Raw genomic sequence first — 24,841 nt, 5'->3', positions numbered from 1 at the left:
AGTAGAGTAAGCTTAAGCTATAGCTCATTGGACTAACAAATTTATTTGATAAAAATAATAATTATATAGAATAGTTAATATTTTGATAACTTTCTACATGTGGGGCATTCTGTTCATTGCTTTCCATATGTTATCCCATTCAAATCTCCTAACAGTCCCACAAAACAGGAACTGTTACTATCCCACTTTTGCAGAGGAGGAACCTTGGGTTTGCCAAGGTCTCGCTGCTAATACATCATAGAGCTGAGATTTTAATCTCGGTCTGCTTGATTTAAAATCGCATTCTCCCCATCTGTCTCCTTTCTCTTTCTTTTTTTCCTTTCACTCCCCTGAGGACCTTACTCTCTTTCCCTCTTTTTTTTTTACAAAGGGGAGAGATCTTTTTCTCTTTCCCTCTTTTTTATTTTGGAAATTTTAACATCAGTCAAACTGTAATGAATCTCCCACGCATCCGCACCCAGAGCCCCTTTATAACACTGTAATAGTCTGCTTCTTTATGGAACGACATTTCAGTAGAGGTAGGTATAGTTTGCCTGATTAATAAGAAAAATCAGAATCAACTCGCCTACACTTGTTGAAAATAAAGTATCAGATCTCCTTAAGTAACACAGTGCCAAGAGGGTTTAGTCGGTACAGACATTGCTGTCATCATACTGCACTTCTATGTGACTTAAAACATGAGGCCATCAGAAGGCTGCATAATTGGATATATTTTATACCTGGGATGATAAGATCTTGGCCTTTAAATAAAAATATTTGGATTGTTATACCTGAAGGATTTATGTCATGATGTACCTTTGAGTGTGTGCTCTTTTCTCTTTGAAGTGTTTTAAGTAGAAGCAAAGCATTTAGAAGCTGGCTATTATTCTAAAATAATTGACTTTTAAAAACAATGGTCTCTGGACATTGTCTCTTCAATACTCGTGAAAGAGTATAAGTACAAATTAGTATATACATGCTATGTGTTTTTCTCCTACATATGTGACAGAAATGCTGAAATTTCCTGGGGAAGTTTAATATTATAGAGCTCATATTGCTTTAGGAGAGAATTTGGATCTTTTGAATATTATTTGCTTTGAACTTTTAATTTGACAGAGTGATCATTTTAGAAAATTGTTTAGCTTTACTGGAGCACCTGGCTGGCTTACTCACTGGAGCATGTGACTCTTGATCTTGGGGTTGTGAGTTCAAGCCCCACGTTGGGTGTAAAGATTACTTAAAATCTTTTTTTTTTTTTTTTTTTTTTAAAGAGAAGAGAGCATCTGGGTGGCTCATTTGATGAAGCATCTGACTTCTGACTTTGGCTCAGGTCATGATCTCATGGTTCTTGGGATCGAGCCCCATGTCGGGCTCCACACTGGCGGTTTGGAGCCTGCTTGGGATTTTCTCTCTCTCCCTCTCTCTCTCTGCCCCTCCCCTGCTCTCATATGTGCATACGTGCGTGCGCGTGCTCTCTCTGTCTCTCTCTCTCAAAATAAATAAATAAACTTAAAAAAAAAAGAATTGTTTAGTTTTAACTTTGAACTTTGATTTCCTAGTTGGCTTTGTTTTCCCTTGTTAGAATTCATGGTAGAAATACTGAGTATCAGGTTTAAGTGCTCACAAGATTTCTTTGTTGCTTACGTTCATCATCATGTGCCTCATAAAATACTACTGTGGCCTTTTTCACTGGAAGAAACTTTTCATGTGTAGAACTGTTTTTAGCTTTTCTTTTTACTTAAAAAATGATCGAGTACTTTTCTTCTAGCATGTGTAAGAAATGGATGGGGTTGAACTACACATAGTTTTCACTGTTGAATGTTTTAAAATACTCTAAAGGGGAAATAGAAAGTTATAAACAATTGAAAAATCACTGTAAGAAGATTTTTGGATATACAGCAATAATCACATTTAGAGAGTAGTGTCTAATTTATAGTTGTTTTTACTTGGTAATTATTCCCCTAAATTTTGTGATGTATTTGGACTTGCTGTGGAAACATATCCATTTAATTGGGTTTGGGGGTCTATTTCTAGATTAAAAGTTGTTTTTTATATATGAGTTTCATTTGACTTATGTAATAAAAATGATCTGAGGTGGTACATGGGTTTGGTTTCTACTTAAATACCAAGCCTAACTGTATGGAGTACTCGGTTGAGAAGGATCTTGACAGGGAGTGAGGGCTTAGCAGGAAAGAACCTTGAGATTCCTGGAGTGGATGGGCAGAGGATTGTGGTGCCACTCATGAAGCAAGTTTGCACGCCCCAGAGAGAATATGCAAGATTTCTCTGGGGATCGCAAGGAAAGTGGACACTCTTTGTCATTTCAACTATTTTTTTTAAAGGTTTTATTTATTTATTTTGAGAGAGAGAGCGAGCACTAGCATGAGTGGGTGAAGGACAGAGAGACACAGAGAGAGAGATAATCTCAAGCGGGCTACACATACAGGCCTCAATCTCTTGAACCATGAGATCTTGACCTGAGCCGAAATCAAAGAGTTGGACGCTTAACCTACTGCGCCACCCAGGTGCTTCCTATGCCCCGTATTTGTCATTTAAAAATAAATGAGTATTAATTGTAGTAAATGATCTGGTCAGATTTTTGTGCACACATCTCCTGAAGATTTAGAAATACTGATCTGAAATGGGGACAGAATAATAGCACCCTTCAGATTTTGTATTGCTGTCAATACTGTCAAAACTTAATTACATTAATTTGGATTGCCTAGCATAATTTTATTAGTGTTCCCACATAGAATATGACTTATGAAGTGGAGAGAATGTTTGTTAACCCCAGTAAGCAGTACTCGACTAACATGAAATAAAAAAGAAATTTTTATAGTAAGAGTAATTTATAGACATTACACAATAAAAACCATCCCTGAAGTTAAAAAGAAAGTAACTGTTGCATAGAAGGCACCCAAGAAATATGTGTGGACTGTTGACCATGTATCAATTTCTGTGTTAGCTGTTTTTATATATGGTAGCTTTTAAAATGATCACAGTCCTGTGAAATAGATGACACTATTTCCATTTTTATCTGCGTATTAAATGATCACATTATTAAATTACTGAAGAAACTGGGGCTCAAAAGGGAAACTAATGTACTCGACGACATACCTTTTAAATGATGGAGGTGACAGCTCAGGAGTCTCAAGTCCTCATATGCTTCTGTGTAACTACTTACCATAATACCCTGCAGGTAAACTAGATATCCAGAAATGGAACTGTTGACCTGAGCAACTGTGCTAGGGCAGTGTTGAAAACTAATGATATTCAGCAAAGATACATGAGAATTCTCGATGAATTTAAGAAATGTCTACATGAATAGTATATATATATAAATGCCAACTAAGATCTTTGTCCCTCATAAGAAATTAGTGAGGGACATCAGTCACATAACTTAGAATTAGCCGTCAGTGAAAATGGCATTAGCAGCAACTCATAATGTGAGGAAAATTGTAGATAATAAGAGAACATTAAAACACTCAGCATAAGTGAGAGCAAAACCACAAATGAACTGTTCTGTAGTTTTGGGTATGTCATATTATCCCCAAGAAGGTGAAGAGCCTGGATTATGCAATGGGTAATAAGAATGATAAAGTACTATGATATAGTGGAAGAGATTACAAAGGATAGCTCTTATAGGTTCTACTTAAATAGGTCATTGATTCAGAATGTAACCATGATTATTGCTTATTGTTGTGAGCATGGTATAATATATAGAATTATGGGATCACTATGTTGTATGCCTGAAACTAATACAACATTGTATGTCAACTATCCATCAATTAAAAATAAAATAAATAAATTTTTAGGAAATTTTGTTCCTGATTCTTTCTGGGAAATTCTGTTCTATTTTAGGAAATTCTGTTCCCGATTCCTTCTAGGAACGTCTGTTTGTTGTGTTCAGTTTTCAGTGGAAAGAATTCAAATAATAAAACTACCATATATCTGTACTAGCTTGTACTTGTTTTGTTTGTATAGTTTAAATTTTCTTGAAAGAGTATTAAAATCTTTTCACTGAAAACCACAGCTGGTAAGAGATCTTAGGTAAATAAGCCTCACTGTTGCCCCTAACCTTGGTTTTCATTCAAAAGAATAACAAGGTAGACTGGATTTGATGGACTTAGATCAAAAGGATGTCACAAAAGCATCTGATGAGTAAGTAGGTTAAAAGCAAGAGAAGTAGAGTTAACTGAGAATCAACAGCCTCTGGGATTCTAAACTGCAGTAGATTAATCATTCTCCTAGAGTTTGGATACAGAGGACTAAAATTCCCATTAGTAGCACATGTTCTTCATAGTAGGTGTTACAGTCAGACCGTTCAGCTGATTTTTCTGTGCTCTCATTTAAGAGTGTGCTCAGTTATCACAGTAAAACTGATTTTGTTTTTCTTTTTGAGAGAAATAAAGCTCTGGCTTCTAGCTTGACGTTCCGCCCCTGACTTGTCCTACTTTATCAGTCACTGCATGCAGATAACTGCCCCAGAACATTGATGAGAGCCAAGTTCCCAAACAGCAGCACTCACTGTGAAAACATGTCTGCCTGAGCAGGCATGAACATGAATGTTCGCCCACAGGCCACAAAGAACAGGGCAATATGTGCGGTAGAGCCAGGTGAAAACCTAAGGTGGTAGGATGGAAAGGTACGAATATGTCACGACTCACATGGTAGAGGGGTGGTGTGTTTGGCAGAGAGATTATTTCTGCTTAATAGTTTCTGTTTGTCCTAGTCTTGTTTTTAGTTTATGCCATTCACTGGTTTGAATTTCCTTTTGAGGCCCTTGGCATTCTTTTCATAAGCATGTTTTACATACATTATGTAACCAAGGAGGACTCCACTTTCTTAGGATAGATTGTGTTCAGGAGCACGCCATTTAAATATTTTCTAATCAGGCAGCCAGAAGCTTTTCACTTGTCTGAGTGTGTAGTTGGATAGCAATTATTTTGTTCATTGTTTGCATTTTGAATTAGAACTTAATGGGACCATCATATTTCATTACATTAAATGTTTAAAGATGCTGTAATTGGGAAGATTAGACTGTAAGGCTGTGGTCAGAATCATCATGTTTAATAGTCTGACCTGGAGGCCTGTGATTAAGCTGCATGCTTGGATTCAGTCACACCTTACAAGCTGAACTGGATTGGACTGGTTTAATACTGGGAGGAGGCCCTTTAGGGTTTGAAATGTTCCCTTAGGAAGTTGGATTAGTGTTGATGAGGGGATTTTTTTTCCCTTCAGAACCAGGTCTGCCCTTAGGCTGCAGAACCCAGAAGTCTGAGGGTGTGTGTATGTGTGTGCGCATACACACAAGTATGGTCTCTGGTGTGTGTGTGTGGCCATGGGCTAGGCAAAGACACAGAGCCCCGAAGGTTATAATTTTTGGAAAAGTCACAAGTATTTCAGTTTTTGAGGCAAAATCAAATTGCTTATTTGCCTTACCAGATAAACTCAACACAGTTGAATTCTGAGAGCTCACCGTGAAAGCCTGGTAAATTTTATAGTAGGTTCTCCTACTATACTGTGGTATTTCTTGCCACAACCCTACTTTGACTTGCATCTGTGACTTTTATATAAAAAAAAACAGCAACTAACAAAATGTAATACATTAACATAGTAAAATACTCAAATAGAATAAAGGCGAATGCATTGAAATGTGATCTCTTTCCCCAGATACCCAGTCCCCTTCCCTAGAGACAACTGTTCAGTTTCTTTCATAGTCTTCCAGAAATGTTCTGTGCATATACAAACACGTGTTTTGGGGCAGGGTGGGGGGAGGGTCAGCTTGCTGAGGTATAATTTACATAAGCACCAAGTCTTGAACATTATTATAAATAATCTTTTCTAAAACACAGTTGAGAGAATGGCATATATGCTATTTCACATTTTTCTTTCTCCTTAATTTATTTTGGATGTCTTTCCATATCAGCAGAAATGGGTTTACCTTATTCTTTTAAAATGCTACAGAGTGTTCTGATGTATGGATGTAACATTATTTAATAGTATTGTATTGATGGACTTTACATTTTTTTGATATTAAAAAGTGTTGTATTGGACTTTGTATGTGTGTTTGTGCAGATGTGTGAGTGTGTTGGTTTGACAAGTTCCTAGAAGTAGAATTTCTAGGTCGAAGGGTAATGCATTTAAAGTTTTAAGACCTATATCTGAATTGTCTGCTAGAAGAGTTGCACTGAAATACCCTTTTGTACTGTTTCCCCTCCATGATGCCTTTAAGAAAGAAACATTCCATTATTTGTTAATGACATCCTAGCAGATATTAAACCCCATTCATTTTTTTCTATTCTTTTAAGTTTGTTTATTCATTTTGAGAGAGAACGCGAGCATGCAAGTGTGCACAGGTGGGTGTGGGACAGAGAGAGAGGGAGAGAGAATCCCAGCAGTGCAGAGCCTGACACGAGACTCGAACTCATGAACCATGAATGAGATCATGACCTGAGCTGAAATCAAGAGTCAGACACTCGACTGACTAAGCCAGCCAGGTGCCCTCTCTTCTTTTTTAATTTACCCTTTTATTCATATAATTTTTTTTTCAGCTTTTAAGGTATGTGCCAGAGCTGAAATTGCAGGCTTATGTTTCCCTCTGGTGTGCAAGCTATTAGTCTAAACATGTATGTGTTGAGAGTTTAGGGGAAAATGACCAAGTAAGTTGGCAAATTTGAGAGTGATGTGATCATTTAAGACGTTAGAATGCCAGCAGTGGGGGTGGTCTTGAGGTAACATACAAGAGAATGTGGGCCACAATGCCAGAGGTTTGGGAAGTATGTAATAAACATCAGATTCCTTCCCTTCCTGCTGCCCACCCACTAATAACAGGGCACGTGACCGTAAAGCACAAGAGAAGCTGGGCTTTGCTGAAATACTCCCCTTACTTTGAAACTTGACATATGCTTCCTTCATCCTGGCTCCCTTCGGCATTTTCTTACCTTTCTCTAACACTAAGATTTCTCTTATGTTGCAAGAGTAGCTGACATATCTTCTATCCATCTATTTTTCTTTGATAGGTCCATCTGTTTTGTTGCAATATGTCTTTATTTCGACTCATTTTCAGATTCCTGTTCTATGTTATTTTGTGATATGAAGTGGTTTAATATTTTCTATCAGACTAAAAAGTAAGTTTATCCCTCTTTTGGAGGCATATTTATCCCCTAGAGAGTAAGATTTACTTAAGTTCACTAAAATATAGGTATTGAAAGAATTAGGTCTCTATCAAAATCAATACTATTCTCTGTGTTTGTTAAAGGGTATGAGGCTGTTATGGGGTTAATTGTTCTTTGTGAACTGAGACTTGTAACTCCTTAGGTATCTTTTAATTTCCATTGGTAGGTTCCAATCTTGAAGTACTAACTAAACTCGCTGTAAATCATAGCATTTTTCGTCCTTTGCTTTCTGTCTTGTTGGTAGAGAGTTACTTTATAGAAAAAAACAGGAAGAAAATTTGAAATAAATTGAGGCATCTAGTTCTGAGAAAGGGAAAATTACCTTCATGGCTTTGTTTCCTTCTACAATACGTGCCCAAATAGGAGCATAAAGGAATATATACACCCATTTACAAAAATATGGGTGGGTCTCTTGCGTGTTCATCTTTATTTGCTGTCCTTTTTTTTTTTTTCCGCTGAGGGGAGGGGGCTGAGGGGAGATACTTTTTTGTACCAATAAGAACAGTAAAAACATGCTAAGCCTGAACATGATTTAATCCAAACAGTCATCTACGGGAATTTGTCATGGTAACTGCCGAACTGCCATAGGATAAGTGAGGCATATTGAATACATATTGTTATTGTGTGATCTATCAGAGAACAAATGTTGAGTAACGTATGTGGCTTCATGCATCTGTGTGTGAGTAGGTGCGTCGTGTTCTGGAGTACAGACGTTGTTTTAAGACTGATTTCTAGGTAAATGGAGGTTTTGTTTTGTTTTGTTTTGTTTTTATTTCCACATAATTTCCTTTCAATTCCTTGCATGCTGCTGAGTACATACTAGTTTTCCAGCAAAGCCTGAGCCTGTGCGCGCCCAGCTACCTGCTTTGTCTGTGCATGTACTCAAGCAGTGAAGCGCACCAGGAAAAGTCATATGCAGATGATCAGTTTCACTGTGACTTCATGCTTACCAGCTTCAACTGGTTCTGATCAGCAGTCTTTTCCTATCTGTGTTAATTCACACCTTCTCTCACTCATACTGCCTTTTCTCCCCTTACTATCAGCTGATGATCTGCACTCCTGCTCTCAGAGAATACTGACACCAGCAAGTGAAATGTCTTTCTCTTTGCTACCAAAGATACAGACCTGACTTCGTTTGCATCCATCCCAGCCCATCTTTGCTCCTGTTTGACAGATGAATTCCTCCTCCACCTCTCCAAGGCCTGTATCCCTCCTCCTGTGCTCTGGATCCCATTTCTACCATTGCCTCAGAAACCTTCTTTCTCATTACACTAAACCTTTCTCCCTCAACAGATCTTTCTCCTTGAATTTTAAGCACGCTGAAGCCTCTTGGCTAATAAAACAACAAAAAAAATTCCTCTCTTAACTCCTAAATGCTTTTTTCCCGTCTACTGCCTCACATCATTCCTTTCCTTAAAGGCCAGACTTGTCAAAAGAATTGTCTGTACCCTCCATTTACATTTCTTTACTCCATATTTATTCCTCACCTCACTTCTTCTGGCCTCTGGCCCCATAATCCACCAAAACTCTTCTAGGGTCAAGAATGACTTCCATGTGGCTAAATCCAATGGGTCGTTTTCAGGCCTCATTTTTCTCCTCTGTATTTGACCCTACTGACCATTCTTTTCTTCTTGAAATACTAGTCTTTTTTCTTTGGTTTTTATGGCTCCACACTGCCCTGGTTTTCCTCCTGTTTCTTGGGCTCTTCCTGCTCAGATCTATTTGTAGACTCAGCCACAAGGCCAGTACATGTTGGGAGTTTTTGGGGGTTTCCTGTTGACTTTCTTTTCTCTCTGTGTTGACTCCCATCCATGCCCACACCCCTAAGTTCTGTGGATTTGACCTTCGAAATATCTCCTTCCCTGTCTGCTTCTCTCCTCTGCTGCCACATTCTTTTGCAGTCACTATGGTTCCCTACTGGCTTCTGTGGGAATACTTTCAATACTTGAGATTTCTTCTGCATGTAACCTCAGATCTGATCATTTAGGCCTGTAACCTCCTTAATGCATTTCAGTGCATTAGTTCTTAGAAAAATATACAAAATCCTTTAAGAAATTCATGAGATTTGGGGCCTCTGGGTGGCTCAGTCAGTTAAGCGTCTGACTTCAGCTCAGGTCATGGTCTCATGGCTCATGAGTTCAAGCCCGGCATTGGGCTCTGTGCTGACACCTCAGAGCCTGCCTTGGATCCTCTTCTTCCCTCTCTCTCTGCCCCTTCCCTGTGCACACGTGTGTGCACATGTTCTGTCTCAAAAATAAACATAAAAAAAAAGTTCATGAGATTCTGCATCATCTCTGCCCCTGCATCCTTCCAGTCATCTCTTACCATGTGTCCTCCTGATGTTGGCTCCTATCCCAGGCAGTGGTCTCCTTGTTCTCACGTGGCCTCCAGGCCTGAACATGTGCAGGCTTTTCCCCCTCTGCCTTGGTGCTCAGGGTGTTCTTTCCAACCAGGTTTTCTCCTGGTTTACTCCTGAATTCCCTTTAGAGCTCTGAGCTCTTCGTATGCCCAGTGCCTGTATTCTTAGTGCCTCTCTGCCCAGCACATAGTAGGTGCTTATTAAATGTTGAGTGAATGAATGAACTTGCTAGTTTGTTGACTGGGAAGAATTATTTAGAATTAGTGTTACCGAAGTGCCAAGTTAGGCCTTCTGTGACATTTTCATTACATTGGTTACATGCCAGTGGATGCTTTTTAATAACCCGTGTATATAGTGGTTTATATTTAGTTTCACAGGTACTTTCACATAAATCTTCTCTTGAGACCTTGGACAAATCAGTTGGCTTCTTCAGACCTTATGGCTGTAGCAGCCTAAAATGGCTTTCTTCCACTGCCACACAAATCTCAAGACACTCCCTGGAATTCCAGACGATTCTTATAGTTCCTGATTTTCTGTAATCCTTGATTTTCATTTTTTTGTAGGAGAAATGAGAAACTTGAGACACGGGTTTCTGGATGCGTGTTCACAGTCAGAGAACAAGTTAGGGCTAAATCACAGGACACCTGAGTCACAGCCCTGTTACTTCTTTCTGTCTCGCTAGAGCCTTTTCGCTCCAATATGTAAAAATGGTCCTTTAAATTTTTTTTAAAGTTTGAAAAACTGTGGTAAAATATACGTAACATTTACCATTTGGTATGTTAATACACTGTTGCTAAACCATCACCACCATCCATCTCCAGAACTGTTCTCCCACCCCCCAAACGCTGGTAATAACCATTCTACTTTCTGTTTTTTTGTGTGTGAGAAAGAAAATTATTGCTCAGTGTCCTTTCACATGATCAGATATCTCCTATCGTGAAGTTTATTTAAGTGATTTTTATTTCAATGAAACAATCTGTCACCAAATGCTGTCTTTGTCAGCTACCTCGTTTTACAGTCTATTCCAGAGTTGGGCCAATATGAAATGTGACTCCGCCCCGTCCCCTCCAATCCTAAACGTGTTCTTTTCCTCTTGATTTAAGCAATAAAAATCAGCACTGGAAAAGAGGGAAAAGGCTTGCTGTCTCCTACTGAGAGTCTAAGGCAGTAGGCATGTTTGTGTCTGCTTTGTGTTTGTCTTGTTACATAATTATCTGATAGTGTTATGGATTTTTTTTTTTTTTGCCAGTGCAGAATATGGATGATTTTGAAAGAAAATGAGAAATGTATTAGAGGCAAGAAGGATTTTAAAATGATTTAGTTCCCAGACTTGCCTGATAAGAATCACCCTGGGGGAAGGGGAGAACCTTGTTAAAATACAGATAACCAGGCCTTTCTCTATATTCTGTCAGTCTGGAGTAGGGCCTAGCACCATTCCAAGTGTGGAAAACATTGTTACAGTATATATTGATGAGTACTGTTTGGGTGACAGTCTGGAATTACATTTATTTCATACAGTTTATTTTTCTGAATATGCCGGCATGCACAGACACACTCTCTTGTGTTTCTTGTATTACCATCATCATTATCACTTTCCCCACCAGCAGAAGCATAAATTCTTCTCTGTTTTCTTTACCTTGATTTTTCAGCTTCATATCGGATGTTACGATTTAATTAGATTTCAGTTTATAATGCCAGCACAGCGCAGCACGTTGCTCAGACTTTGTAGAGAGATACACCTGGGTTCAAATCCTGACTGCCCTTGTCAGCTTGCATTCTTCAAATTACTTAATCTCTTAAAGCTTAAATTGTTTCATCTGTAAATTCAGAGTGATAATTATACTTTTTGAAACTTTGTAATTTATCCCTTGCCTGTTGTTTTCACTGCATGCCTGTTTTCCAGATTGTTTTTAGCAGAGAAAGCCTTTAGGAAACCTTAAGATGTGTGTTTGTTTAGTTCATGGAGAAGTTATGGCATTGTGTTCTGTCCCATGTGGATTTTGATAAGGGTGTGAAATCCTGATTGGAAGCTATCGATGGTAGCTTTATCTGTAGAAATTAACAAAGAGAAAAGGAACAAACCTAGGAATCAGGAATGTGAACCAGGTGCCAAATGGTACCTTCCAGTCCTCAAAGCTATTCATTTCTTTATAATTTATTCATTTTTCAAATATTCGTGTGCCGAGCATCATGCTAGATATTGAAGATACAAACATGGCTAAAACAAGGTCTGTCTTCAGGCAGCCTGCTGTCCATTGTGAGAGGCAAGTGCAGAGTTAGAATGAATTGTGGCAAATACACACATGAGGATAGTAGACAGCATCTGGGAATGTAGAAAAGCAAGACTTACAGGAAGAATCTGAGTTGATCAGGTTGTGTAATGTATGGGGGTGAGGTATGCAGTGGACATTTGTTGAGCAAAGGAAAGAGACAAGGACCCGATGTGTTTTTGCTTTGAGAAATGGACTCTGCTCGTTTCTCTTTCTGTCATGATTCCTAAAAGGGAAAATTTCTCAAGAGGGTTCATATCCTGGATAGCCAAAACTTACATCTATACCCACACAGTAAATAATGATTGAATGCCAATTGAGAGCCAACACAACCCAGTAAACCCTATGAATTTAAATAAATTTTGCATACTTTGAAAAAACATCCTGATTTGGATTCTGACTACTAACGTTAGATCTATCCTTGCAGCCATTATCATACTTTTGGTTCGGAATTTGTTAATCTTGTGTCTGCACTAATGCTCTCTTCTCTTAGCTAACTTTTATCAGTGTCCCTTCAAGGATGATCCAATGGCCGTTTCTAAGTCCAAGTATTCTGACTTGGTTTCATGTTCCTTGTAGTTGAGCATTTCAGTGTTTGGCATGATGTAATGTGGAAGTCTTAGGTAGTGTCGTGTGCTAATCTTTAGCCATTTGTAATACTGCATAAGTCAAATTTTCTCTCAGAATCCTATCTAATTCTCATGTGAGCTAATATAATAATAAAGAATTTGAGGACTGAAAAGTTACTTTGGGGTGTCTGTACCAAAAAATATCTTACATAGTTTTAATGTTCTGTTAGTTTGGCTATCTATTAATGTGGGTGGTAACATATATAAAATATATGTCTGTCTATATATGTGTGTTGTGTGTGTGTGTGTGTGTGTGTGTATGTGTGTGTGTATATGTGTATATAAATATAAACATAAATAAAAATGCCCATATACATGTATATATGCCTGCAGTTTTGTATGTATGTGTGTGTGTGTGTGTGTGTGTGTGTATGTATGAGTGTAGCCTATTGTATAATTTTTTTGTTTAGAGAGAATGCTCTTTTAACATGGGTGTTATATGAAAGATAAACATTACTTTTATCCAAAATTATTTTGTATTATGGCAGTAGCCACTTTGAGACCTTTTGGTCCTATATCTTTAAACAAATTAAGGGCACTAAGCATCCATACAAGTGCTTTGCACTTTGGGCTTTGCTTTCAGTTTCATCTTATGGTCTTATCTTGATTTTATACTCACACTATATAATTTATGGTATCTTCTTTTTTTAAAATTTGTTCTTGTTTGTTTATTTTTGAGAGACAGAGCACATGAGTGGGGGAGGGGCAAAGAGAGGGGGACAGAGGATCCAAAGCAGGCTCGGTGCTGACAGCAGAGAGCCCAGTGCTGGGCTCAGAACTCATGAACCATGAGATGGTGACCTGAGTTGGACGTTTAACCAACTGACCCACCCAGGTGCCCCTACTTTGTGGTATCTTCTTGTGTTTTTCTTTATAAGCTGTTTTTAATCATTTATGGAAAAAAAAGTAGGATAAAAATGTATGTTTTTTAAAAGTGCTATCTGTGAACATGGAGTCATTCAGAAAAGATTATATTATTCCAGAATAATAACACAAGTTAAGAGTTAGGATGGCCCTTTTCCCATAAAAGACTAACATATATTACTTTCAGTGGCAGAGTATTACATTATACGATTTTGAAAGGTTTGAAGAAAATAGGGAAACTAGAAAAATTAATGCAATATAGGAACATGGTTGTTGCCTTGTACCTGTTTACAATGTAGTGTAGACTTGGGTTAGTCAAACCTAAGATGGGAATGAAATTTCCTATTAAAGTTCCACAAAAAGGAGATCTTAAGCTGGAATGAAACCTTTGGAATGAAAATACAAACCTGTAGGTGGAAAATAGCTAACATTTTAAAAGGTTATATGATCCCAGTGAGCCTGTAAAGAAGAAGAAAGATAGGTCACAACACAAGCCTCTTCTGGAAGCTCCAGACACCTCAAGGAAAGGCAGCGTAGAAGACTGAAAATGACTGAATGGTTAGGAGATGAGTTTGGAGAGGGATAGGATTTTGAAAACGTTCAGGGTGTTCGTTTCTCATAGTGGTTTTACAATTTTTTTTTTTTTTATTAATTTTGTCTATTGCAGTCTTTTAATAGAGGAATGTCACTTCGTTTTTTGTTCCATTAAAGTGTTAAATATCATGATAAAAGAGGTGACTTATCTCAACTCAGTGTATTATACAGCTGCCTTTGTGCTGAAATGACTATGTCATTCTGAAGGAAGTTTTATGTTTTATTCTCTTAGTCAAAAACTTGGTTCTTCAATGACTTTATTCATTCCCTCTGGGATTACTCACTGTTTACTTTCTTGCTAATGGCAGGGTTCGTATAACAACATGCCCTTTCTTGTTGGGAGATTTCGCAAACCCAGAAAGGCTGGTTTTTATTTCTTCAAAATGTGTGAACTTTATGGAAGCAAAACAGTTTTTTGAACTTTAGATATTTGTTTTTGTCTAGACCTAAATTCACCTGTTTAGTAATCGTGAAGTTGGCAGATTCTTCAAAATACTTCTTTGGGAGTAAAAAATATTATTTTTAGAAGTATGTCACTTACCTCTATTGTTGTCAGTAGATTTATTGTTCCTATAATAAATGTAGGATCACTTTTAAGTAATCATGTTGGTGCATATGAAAAACGTTAACGAATTTGCTAATAATTTCCCCGGGAAATAGGTAGGTAGGTCATGGCGGCTACATTTCAAGGTTCTGAACACTTTGAAAGTTCTTTAAAACTGTAAGTAGATTTCTTTGAGGTCTGCTTTCTTATCAGATAAAAAGAAGACTACAAATTGTTGTTTACCTTCCTAAGATTAAGAGTTTTTCATGTAAACAGCTTTCCAAGTAGTATTCAAAATAACTTGCATTTCAGTCCTTCTCCATGACCTCTGAGCCCTCCCACTCATTCTGCAGTTCCCAGATGACTATTCTGAGCAAACCCGAATGTCTGTGGGACATTGTTAAGAGCCAGCCTTAGAACTTGATAAGAGTGGGTTCTTAACTCAGTGATTTTGAGGGTGGGTACCACTCTTTTTGAGCTTTACTGTTTCCACATTTGTTTTTGCATTCTTTTAATGCTTTGCTTTTGAGATGAACATTTCCTGACTGGCTTTTGGCCTTGCGTTAAGTTTCCAACTACCACATTTTGCCGCTATCTATGCAAGGAGTATTTGGGAAGTCTTTCCCTTTTCCTGTCTTGTGTATAGACAGAGATAGCTTTGAAGTATCCCTGTGGTTTAGTGTAACATCCAAGTCTCACAAAATAGAAAGGGTTGAAGTCTGGTGTATGAGAGTGTGTGTGTGTGTGTGTGTGTGTGTGTGTGTGTATGTGTGCGTGCTTGCACCTGTGTGCATGTACACGGGCATGCACATAGATGCTTGTGAAGATGTAAACTAGTGCTTATTTTAGTCTTTCATTTATGACTCAAATTACTAATTAGCCAACCTACTTGCCAACTTACTGCTAGATATTTGTTGTCTGCTAATTCTTTGTCACTCTTTGCCTCAGCAGAAGGATAAAATACAAAAGTTTATTAATACATGGTTCTTGCTGACTTACAGTTAGCCGGTTGTGAGAATCAAGATGTGCATGCACATTAAATAGTGAATTAATAGGGCAGGGAAGTGTATGATTATTCTAAGGGCCAAAGTGACGAGCACGGGCCCAGGAGTCTGTAAAGAGTTCAGGCAACAGAAAAATGAAGGTTGGGAAGATGAGTGAAGGCTTCACAAAGGATGATAGTGCTCGCAAAGATGAGTCGACAGCAATCACAGCACATGGCATCCTGTCCACTGGGCGGTGGGTGCCAAGGAAGCAGCATTGAATTCATCATAAACCTTTGTGTTTGGGGAGAAACTGAGAGGATGCTAGTTGGATTGGAAGGATGCTGTTGGAATAGTAGAGTTTATGATTGTGAGGAATTTGTAGATTTTGTTGAAAGTTATCAGCTTTTTATAATTTCCTTGCTACACTTGGTTTTGGCACACCAAAGTTTTCTTTTTTTTTTATTGGGAGAGAGAGAGAAAAAGCACATGCGGGGGGAGGGGCAGAGAGAGAATCTTTTTTTTTTTTTAAGCTTATTTATTTATTTTGAGAGAGTACACAAGCAAGCGGGGGAGGGGCAGACAGAGAGAATCCCAAGCAGGCTCTGTACTGCCAACTCAGAGCCTGATGTGGGGCTTAAACTCAAGAACCGTGAGATCATGGCCCAGGAGTTGGACCCTCAATTGACTGAGCCACCCAGGCACCCCAGCATACAAAGTTTCTGAGAAAAGTAAGCATTGTTAAATATTTGATGAAAATCTCTGTATTTCAACATAGGCTTAGTATTAGTATTTGCAGAGATGGTATGTAAATTGATAAACAGGTTCGTGTAATGTTGAATTAGCACGTGAGAAAACTTAACTGATTGCAGTGAATTTTTTCCTAGGCCGGACCTGATAGACATGAATACTGTTGCTGTTCAAAGCAACCTTGCAAATTTAGAGCACGCTTTTTATGTAGCAGAAAAAATTGGAGTTATAAGACTTCTGGATCCTGAAGGTGAGTTGTTCTGACTAGATGTAGACTGGCATGAAAGTCTGGTCAGAAGTAATCTGTCAACATTTTGAAATAATTTATGTGGCTGCTTTTAGATGTTGATGTCTCCTCACCTGATGAAAAATCAGTAATAACTTATGTGTCATCTCTCTATGATGCATTTCCCAAAGTCCCTGAAGGTGGCGAAGGCATTGGTGCAAATGTGAGTATTGATTTTTCCCTACTAGAAGCTGCGGATTCAGTAATGACCAATTAATGACCAGTTAACTGAATTCTTTGATAGAGCTTTTTACAGTATTTAAATGTGAAATATTCTTTAAAGAATTTGAGTTAAGATGCTATTTAATGAACCAGTACTGTTTGCATTTTCATGACACTATTCTACCATTATGATTAAAGTATAACTCAAAAAAATTTGTTCTGTGTCATAAAGTAAGCTGTTTAGAGTTACATATAATTTTATTATTTTTTTTATAAAAATTTTTTTTTCAACATTTTTTATTTATTTTTGGGACAGAGAGAGACAGAGCATGAACGGGGGAGGGGCAGAGAGAGAGGGAGACACAGAATCGGAAACAGGCTCCAGGCTCCGAGCCATCAGCCCAGAGCCTGACGCGGGGCTCGAACTCACGGACCGCGAGATCGTGACCTGGCTGAAGTCGGACGCTTAACCGACTGCGCCACCCAGGCGCCCCTATAATTTTATAATTAAAAGCTCTAAAGCACCGAATTTTGGAGTTTTTCCTTTTTAACTTGCTGCTGTTTTATATTTGCTCTGTTTGATGTCCTTCTGTATCTGCAGAATATCTCACCCCTGAGATCACTTTCAATGTTACTAATTCTCATAATCCCATGAAATAAGTTGGCTAGGAATTGTTTTTCTGATTTAAAGGTGATTATCTAGAGGAAGGTTATTTGATTTTGCCAAATTAACAAGCTACTTCATAAGCAGAGTGAAGTGTGGTACAGAGAGCTTTGGGCTCCTCATTTGTCCACTGTTTCCCAAACATTTGTGTAATTCAGTTCAATGGTGCATTTTGTAGTGGTCATACGAACACATATGGAAGCATTTCTGGAAGAGAACAGGAAACCATCAGTTGTGCGTTAGAGGATGAGCCCCTTCACCCTGGACTTCTCCCCTTTCCCTTGCAGATACCTTTATTCCTAATTTACTTAGAAGATTTTGGAGCTCATCTTTTTCACCTCTGTGTGCTTTTGTTTCTGGACTTACTTCCATTCTCTTCTCCCTGTTCTTTCTCTCAGAGGTGTATCGTCTTCTGATCCCTGAGTAACTTGCTCTCCTGCTCATCCTTTACTGTGATGTCTGCCAACAGTTGAGTGTTGAGCGTTGCTTGAGAATGTTTCTCGTGGCCATTCCTTGCCTTACCTTCTCCCTGCCTTCACCCCATTCCTGCCTCGTACTCCTTACTAGGATGACAGCTTTTCTACACTTTTCTGCCTCTGTTTTATTTCTCTTCCCATCAGCACTGCACACGGTCACCAGATTGATCTTCCTAAAACCTGATGTCTTTGGCTTGAAAACGTTCAATGATTACATATAGCTTGTTAGGTGAAGTCCAGCCTAGATACTCTGACATTGAAAATTCTGCGTACCTCCTTTTTTAGCTACAGTGTTTCAACACAGGCTGTTTGCTGGTAGCCAGGGCATTTCTAGTTCAGAGTCCTACTCACTTGGGGCTCCCTATCTTTTATCTCTTCCTCCCCCCTGCCCCCCGACACTTACTGGTTGTTGCAGAACTGCTCAAGGACTTCTCTCCCAAGAATACCTTGGTGATTGTTTTGAGGCACATATATAATGACCTGATTCTTATCTCAGCCTTTATCATATACTACCTGTTTCAGTTATTTCAGCACTTAATTAACTACTGCTTTTCAATTTGCTTAACTGTTTATATTATGACTCTCCTGCCTCCCTATCTAGACAGTAACTCTTTGATAAAAGCTATTATGTTTTAAAGTATTAAATTCTTATTACAACACATAGTATAATGCTCTGAATGTAATAAGCACTTGTCAAATACTTTTAATTCAACAGAGCAGGTGACAGCCTTCCAGTTTCTTTCCATTTTTATAAAAGGTTTGCTTAATGAGTAATCCTACCACATACATTTTCTATAATTTTTATTCCTGTCTGCTTTCCTGCATACTCTATAGACCATTGAATTCAGGTATACAGTGGATTTAGATCTAGAAAGGTTGGAGGACATAGTAGCTAACTTGGCTTGTGCACGCTTTTACTCCCTCATTGTGGGTGCCTGGAAAACCCCAAAACGATCACAGTGTTTCTTCCTGCTGCATTTGGATGCAGCCTCAGAAGCCATCTTAACATAGTGCCCCAGGCAGCCACCATCTCTGGATCAGAAGTGACACTCATTAGGTCAGTCTTCGTTGTCAGATGTTGGTGGCATGTTTTCACATCTCTTTATGTGGGGCTGTGTGAAAAGTGAGAAGACAATGAGCTGCTTCTGACTGACCAGCTTAAGGACATATAAATTCACAGAATGACCTTTGACTAAATTGTGTTAGATATGAATGTTATTATTTGCAGACATGGATCTTGTCTTGTCATTTTATTGTTCCAGGATGTTGAAGTCAAATGGATTGAGTACCAGAATATGGTGAACTACCTCATTCAGTGGATTAGACACCATGTGACCACAATGTCTGAGAGAACATTTCCTAATAATCCCGTAGAACTCAAGGTCTGTGTCACTGTAGAAGTTACAAAGGATTGGGCTTGATTATTAAACTTTTAAATAATGTTATAATAGTTCCATAATTTCAGAAGTTCAAGAAAAATTTCCCTTGGCAAGCCACTAATAAATAGGCAGTTTTTAAATTTATTCATCTCCCATTGCTCAAAGAAAATGGAGGTAAACGTTAATAATGAAAACATAATAGCAATAACACCTTAAAGAAATTTATAGTCTCTTAGCTTTGAATTGTTGGGAGTTAAAAGATATAATTTGAGAGACCCTGGAACTGACATTGCCAAATTGCTTTTGGTGCATGGGGAATGCTTGGAACCCACCATATGGCCCAGGCAGGAAGGGCTCTGGGAAGTTGATACAAGTTTAACCATGGTTGGGATTGTGCCTGTGGTTAAACCCTGTTAAAAACTCCTGTAGAGGTTTCTTTTTGTAAAGCAAGAAGCACATACTCTATTTCACCATGAAATGAGAAACACATACCTGACTTTCATTTTGTAAGACGTTTGCTGCTACCTAAAAACAGGTCCAACTCTTTGAGGCAAAGACATCCTAGAAATATAAAAGAATTATAGATATGTAAAACTACTGATGAGTATCATCTCATTTTGTATATTTGGATTTGTAATAACAAAGTAATCTGCTTTATTTTAAGAAACGGATAATGTGAATATTAACAATAAAGTCTTAATTCCTTGAATTATAGGCTTTGTTTTTTGATCAAACTGGAATTGCAAAAACTGTAATAACCCAGGGTGGGTCCTGTTAAAATTATTCATCGTGTTCATGCATCCGTACAGAACATCTGTGGAACAGTTTTTATTCACATTGCCATGGGGAGTTTGTCCTTGGCGTGAAGTTACTTGGCATATGTTGATATGATGCTTTTTAAGTGTCCTGAAGTTGTTTGTGTGATGTCTTCCTTTGTGGATGCAAAACTTCCCAGGGCCAGAAAGATGTCCCCCTTCTTTCACCACATCTACCAGGAATGGTGGTTAGCACATAACATAATGGCATCCTGAGCTTATTTTCTAGTGGGTGTCCTGAAACATTGCATTTTGAGTTCAAAGCCATTTCCAGATTTGAGGTTCAGCTTATTTCCAAGTGGGTTCCTATTGTCCAGACACTTGGGTAAATTTGTATTGGCTTCTGATTAATGCAAATTCTTAAGGTTTTGGAAGAAATTTGAGTGGCTACACAGATTACTTGCTGGTGCCTAGGACAGCACATGATACATAGACGAAAACATCATGGGGAAATGCCAGTAATTTCATTAACCAGTAAAACGTTGAATGGAATCCTTCATCAATCCTGCCTGAAGATTTATACGGAATTTTTTTAGAAAAACAACATGAATGAAAATGAAATAATTTGTATATACTTATTAATGTGGATATGTTTTATCTATATAATTTTTATGAAGGTCCTTTTTAATATTTAAGATATTTTCAAATTAGTATCTACAAAGTAGATAATTGAATTATGTAGTTGAAACTTCTATAATAATAGCTGCAACAAATAACATCTATGTTTGTTTATTAAAAGATCTGTTTAACTTGGCCAACAAGTTAAAGTACTATAATGGAGCATGGGGTCATTTTACTGGGACACTGGAATCAAGATTTAGCCCTATCTATATGATAAGAATTCTGTTTTCAAGGATAGATCCATAATACAGAAGAGAACATTTTTTTCCTTTTGGGAATTGCATCAGATTATTTTTCCAAAAACTGAAAGCTAAAGGGCAGCATTTGGAAAGTGAATCTTTTAAAAGATGTGTTTTCTTGTTTGTATGATGAGAGATTTTTAGTTAGAACCATATTAAACTCTGCCATGGCTTATTATTACCCAGATCCCTGCATGGCACATGTTGAATCACGACGCACATCAGTAATTACACCCTTGTCAAATCTTGCATTCTGCAACCTAGTCACCAACTAGCTGGGAATCCGTTTTGTCCTTGAGTGTCAGTTTTATAAAGCAATTCCACTGAATGCATATAGCATAGTAAGTGGCATTGGAAGTGGTACACTGTGCGGTAATGAAAATAGGTCTTTGAAATTTGGGCCTTCATTTATTTTCCCTTTCATTCTAGGCACTTTATAATCAGTATTTACAGTTTAAAGAAACAGAAATTCCACCAAAGGAGACAGAAAAATCAAAAATTAAACGCCTATATAAATTATTAGAGGTAAGTAGGAATTTCCTTTGTATTGTCAAGCATAAATCTTTTTTTTTTTTTTTTTACATCCTTGCTTCATACTACATTTTTTTGTTTTCTCAAGATTTGGATAGAATTTGGACGCATCAAACTACTTCAAGGTTATCATCCAAATGACATAGAAAAAGAGTGGGGAAAACTCATTATTGCCATGCTCGAGAGAGAGAAGGCACTTCGACCAGAAGTAGAAAGGTAGGCCTGGGGATGTTTTCTGCCATGGGTATCAAGTTGGGCACGGGGAGGTGTCTCTTTGTTCTCATAGGAAGAACTTAAGTTTTGGAGCCAGGCAGGCCTAGGACCAACATTTATATTTTTCATTTCCTTTGCTGCATGACCTTGGATAAGTCACTTATTTAGTCTTTCTGATTCTCCCATTTTCTTATCCAGAAACTCATCCAAGAGATGTGAAGAGTGAATCAGTGAAGTAATGTTCACATAGGACATGCTAGGCTGGGTTGGTGTGTGAAGTCGCCTCTAATAATCTAAATTACATGTGGGCATTTCCCATATATTTAAGTCATCAGGGCCTGGATCCATTTGCAGGTCAACAGTTAATTTACTTCGTTTTTTATTATATTTTTGCCAAGGCCATCCTTCTGTGGGGCAGTGGAAGCCAGACTCGAGTCTGTCTCCATTTAAAGGGCAGCGAAATGGCCTCTAGAGAACACTCAGGATATGCTGGTTCAAATTCCTACTTCCACAAACGCAGTTATTCCATGAAATCATCACTGACTCTTTATCATTCTCTCTCTCTCCCATTACACCCAGTTGCCTGGGAAAGCACTGCTTAGTCCTTAGGAGATATTTGTTGAGTGGATTTGCCTCCATTATAGTACTTCCCTCACAGCCTGTCCTATGTATGGCGTTGGGGAAGGGAGCTCCGTAGGGGCTGACCCTCACAGTATAGGCCTGTGTGGTCCGGTGCACCTCTCTGGCCTTCTCACTCCACACCCTTCTTGCTCCCTACCCTGTAGCCACACTGGCTGCCTCTCAGGAGCCCTGATGTGCCAAGGTCCCGCCCTCCTCCATACACAGGATCTTTGCACCATCTGTTCCTTTGGCAGGGAAGTCTCTTTCATCCTCCATGTCTCTCTTCACTCCTGATCAGTCTCAGATCCCAGCTCCAGTGTTACTTCCTCATGAAACTTCCTGTGGTCTCCCACGCTGGTTCAGATGTCTTGGTTATAACTCTCATATTTACATGTATTGTTCTTTCATATCACAGTTGTAATTTTATATTTATTTCTGTGATCGTTTGAGTCAGTGCTGCCTGTTCACAGTTACGAGCCCCAGGAATGTGGAGACAGACTTGGTTTTGCTGTCTTTTGTGTTGCCAGTGCTTAATGCATTGCCTGGGACACAGGGAGCGCCTAGTGTGCTCAAGTTCTTTGTGTTCCACACATGACTCCCGCGTTGTTGAAATAGGAAAGAATAATGCCTTGAAGATATGAGAGCAAGGCTAATGAGTCATTCATTTATGAAAATACTGATTACACTTCTGTTAAAGTGTAATATTCTATCTGCATAACTGGATCTAGATCCAAAATAAGCTTGAAATACCCAGGATGAACCTTTTATGGAGGAGATAATTGTGGGTGATTAAAATTATACACTAAACTAATCATCAGAAGTAATGGAAAAGTATGTCTCAGAAAGGATAACGGAGTAGATTTTTAGTTGTCAGAATAGTAGCCGGATTTTAATGCAGTGGTTGAGTTCAAGGTCCAGGAGCAAGTCAATCCTGGATTAGATTTTTAGCTTAACTTGCAAGCTGTGTAATCTTAGACAAGTTCATTAACCTCTCTAAGCCTCAGTTTCCTTATTTGTAAACAGTATGTAATAGTACCTACCACATTTGGTGCTTGTAAGTATGTGATGAGGTCATGCATATGAAATGATCAGTTAATTTCCTGGCACATAATAATTGCTTAATAAATGCTAATGCTGCTGTTATTATTTCAAGCTTTTCTGCTTACTAACTATATTTGATAAGATAATCTCAAATTTCCCCTTTCTTGCCATCTGAAAAGAAAAATAGCTACCTTTAGAGTGGAGAAGCAACAGTTTTGCTTTGTAGTGTTGGGTATATGAAAATACTCTAGGAGCTTGGTTGGATAAACGCCTTCATTTTTCTTGATGCAAGTTTTTTGGCATTAACTATTAACTGCAAGTAATAACCATGTACAGTGAGAGTGTGTAAAAGGTAAATGGGAAATAACCAATGTTCTTTTGCCATGTGATAACCTATAGAAAGGAAAAACAAGCACAGACAAGTTGAATTTGCAAGCATTGCATTGATATTCTTCTACTTTAGTGCTTTGGCATTCTTTCTTTCTTTCTTTCTTTTTCTTTTTCTTTTTTTTAAAGTTTATTCATTTATTTTGAGAGACAGAAAGTGTAAGGCAGGGAGGCACAGAGAGACAGAGAGAGAGAGAATCCCAAGCAGGCTCCACACTGTCAGCATGACACGGGGCTCGAACCCACAAACCGTGAGATTGTGACCTGAGCCGAAGTCTGAAGTTTAATAACTGAGCCACCCAGGCTCCCATACTGCTTTGGCTTTTAAAAATATAAAGTAACAGTAGTAAGATTAAGTAATGTTCTTGAGAGCACATCATGTGAAAAAAGGCAAATGGATAATTTTCCAGTTAATTTAATCTAATAAACAAATGACATAGAGGTTAAAATGGAAATGTACTTTGTTTCTCGTCAAACTCACTTGTTTACATGTGCTTATAAGTACCAGCTTTTAGCCAGGAGAGACAGACCTGGCCCTTTACAAAAGTCAGGCTGTGATTGAATATTTGTATTTTTAAGCTGGTGATTGGTATTGCCTGAATAACCTTTACAATTGTACCTGGGCTTCAGTGAGAGGCACCTGAGTTGTTTTTTAGGTGACTGCAACTGGATGACTCTTGATGAAAATATTTGGCAAATATTTTTCAGTGACGCCCTGATGAGGCTGCCTTGTCCATACTTGTAGAGTTTTCATGCAGGCTACAAAAGGCAAACCTCAGCTAGCAAACGCATGGCTTTAGGCGAGATTCTTTTGAATGGTTACCAGCACATTATTTGCTGTATGTTGAATATGCAAGTTGGAGCGTATTTAAGGAGCTATTAAAGCTGTAACATTTAGCTGTGGTTTTCACCGTTAGGAGTAGAGCTTTCAGCAGACCTTCTACTTTTTAGTCTACTTTTAATGGTCAAAGAAAGAACATCGTTTCAGGAACAAAAATGCACAGTAGTAGTTACAGCTACCGTAGCAGTGATTCTGTGTTTAGTAACACTACTAGCACTCGAACCAGTCTTGATTCAAATGAAAACTTTCTCTCGGTTAATTGTGGTCCAACTCTGATCAACTCCTGCATTAGCTTCGGCAATGAATCCTTTGATGGACACAGGTATGGAATCATCGTTGTAGGATTGTGTTTTGCTTTTGGTGGGGAATTATTTTTCAGGGGCGGTAAACTCTGTACTTCAAAGGGAAAGGCTTT

General features: G+C 38.3%; 1 protein-coding gene across 13 annotated transcripts in view; it reads left to right on the top strand.

The window, feature by feature from the left end:
* Positions 1–24,841, top strand: part of DST (dystonin) — a 496,251-nt gene that overhangs the window by 297,960 nt on the left and 173,450 nt on the right. For 11 of the 13 annotated variants that reach the window (XM_058734319.1, XM_058734316.1, XM_058734317.1 and 8 more), the window contains 5 exons: positions 16,288–16,400; positions 16,493–16,599; positions 19,001–19,120; positions 21,222–21,317; positions 21,412–21,539. In XM_058734319.1, coding sequence (XP_058590302.1) covers positions 16,288–16,400; positions 16,493–16,599; positions 19,001–19,120; positions 21,222–21,317; positions 21,412–21,539 — 564 coding nt within the window. Of the gene's footprint in view, positions 1–16,287; positions 16,401–16,492; positions 16,600–19,000; positions 19,121–21,221; positions 21,318–21,411; positions 21,540–24,469; positions 24,749–24,841 lie in introns of those variants that run through there. The other 2 variants (XM_058734315.1, XM_058734314.1) reach the window with 2 other exon arrangements.

Source organism: Neofelis nebulosa, chromosome 6, assembly GCF_028018385.1.
Source record: "Neofelis nebulosa isolate mNeoNeb1 chromosome 6, mNeoNeb1.pri, whole genome shotgun sequence".
In the NCBI taxonomy this organism is placed as follows: domain Eukaryota; kingdom Metazoa; phylum Chordata; class Mammalia; order Carnivora; family Felidae; genus Neofelis; species Neofelis nebulosa.
The sequence above is the reverse complement of the archived record's forward strand: the minus strand, read 5'-3'. Positions and strand labels throughout refer to the sequence as shown.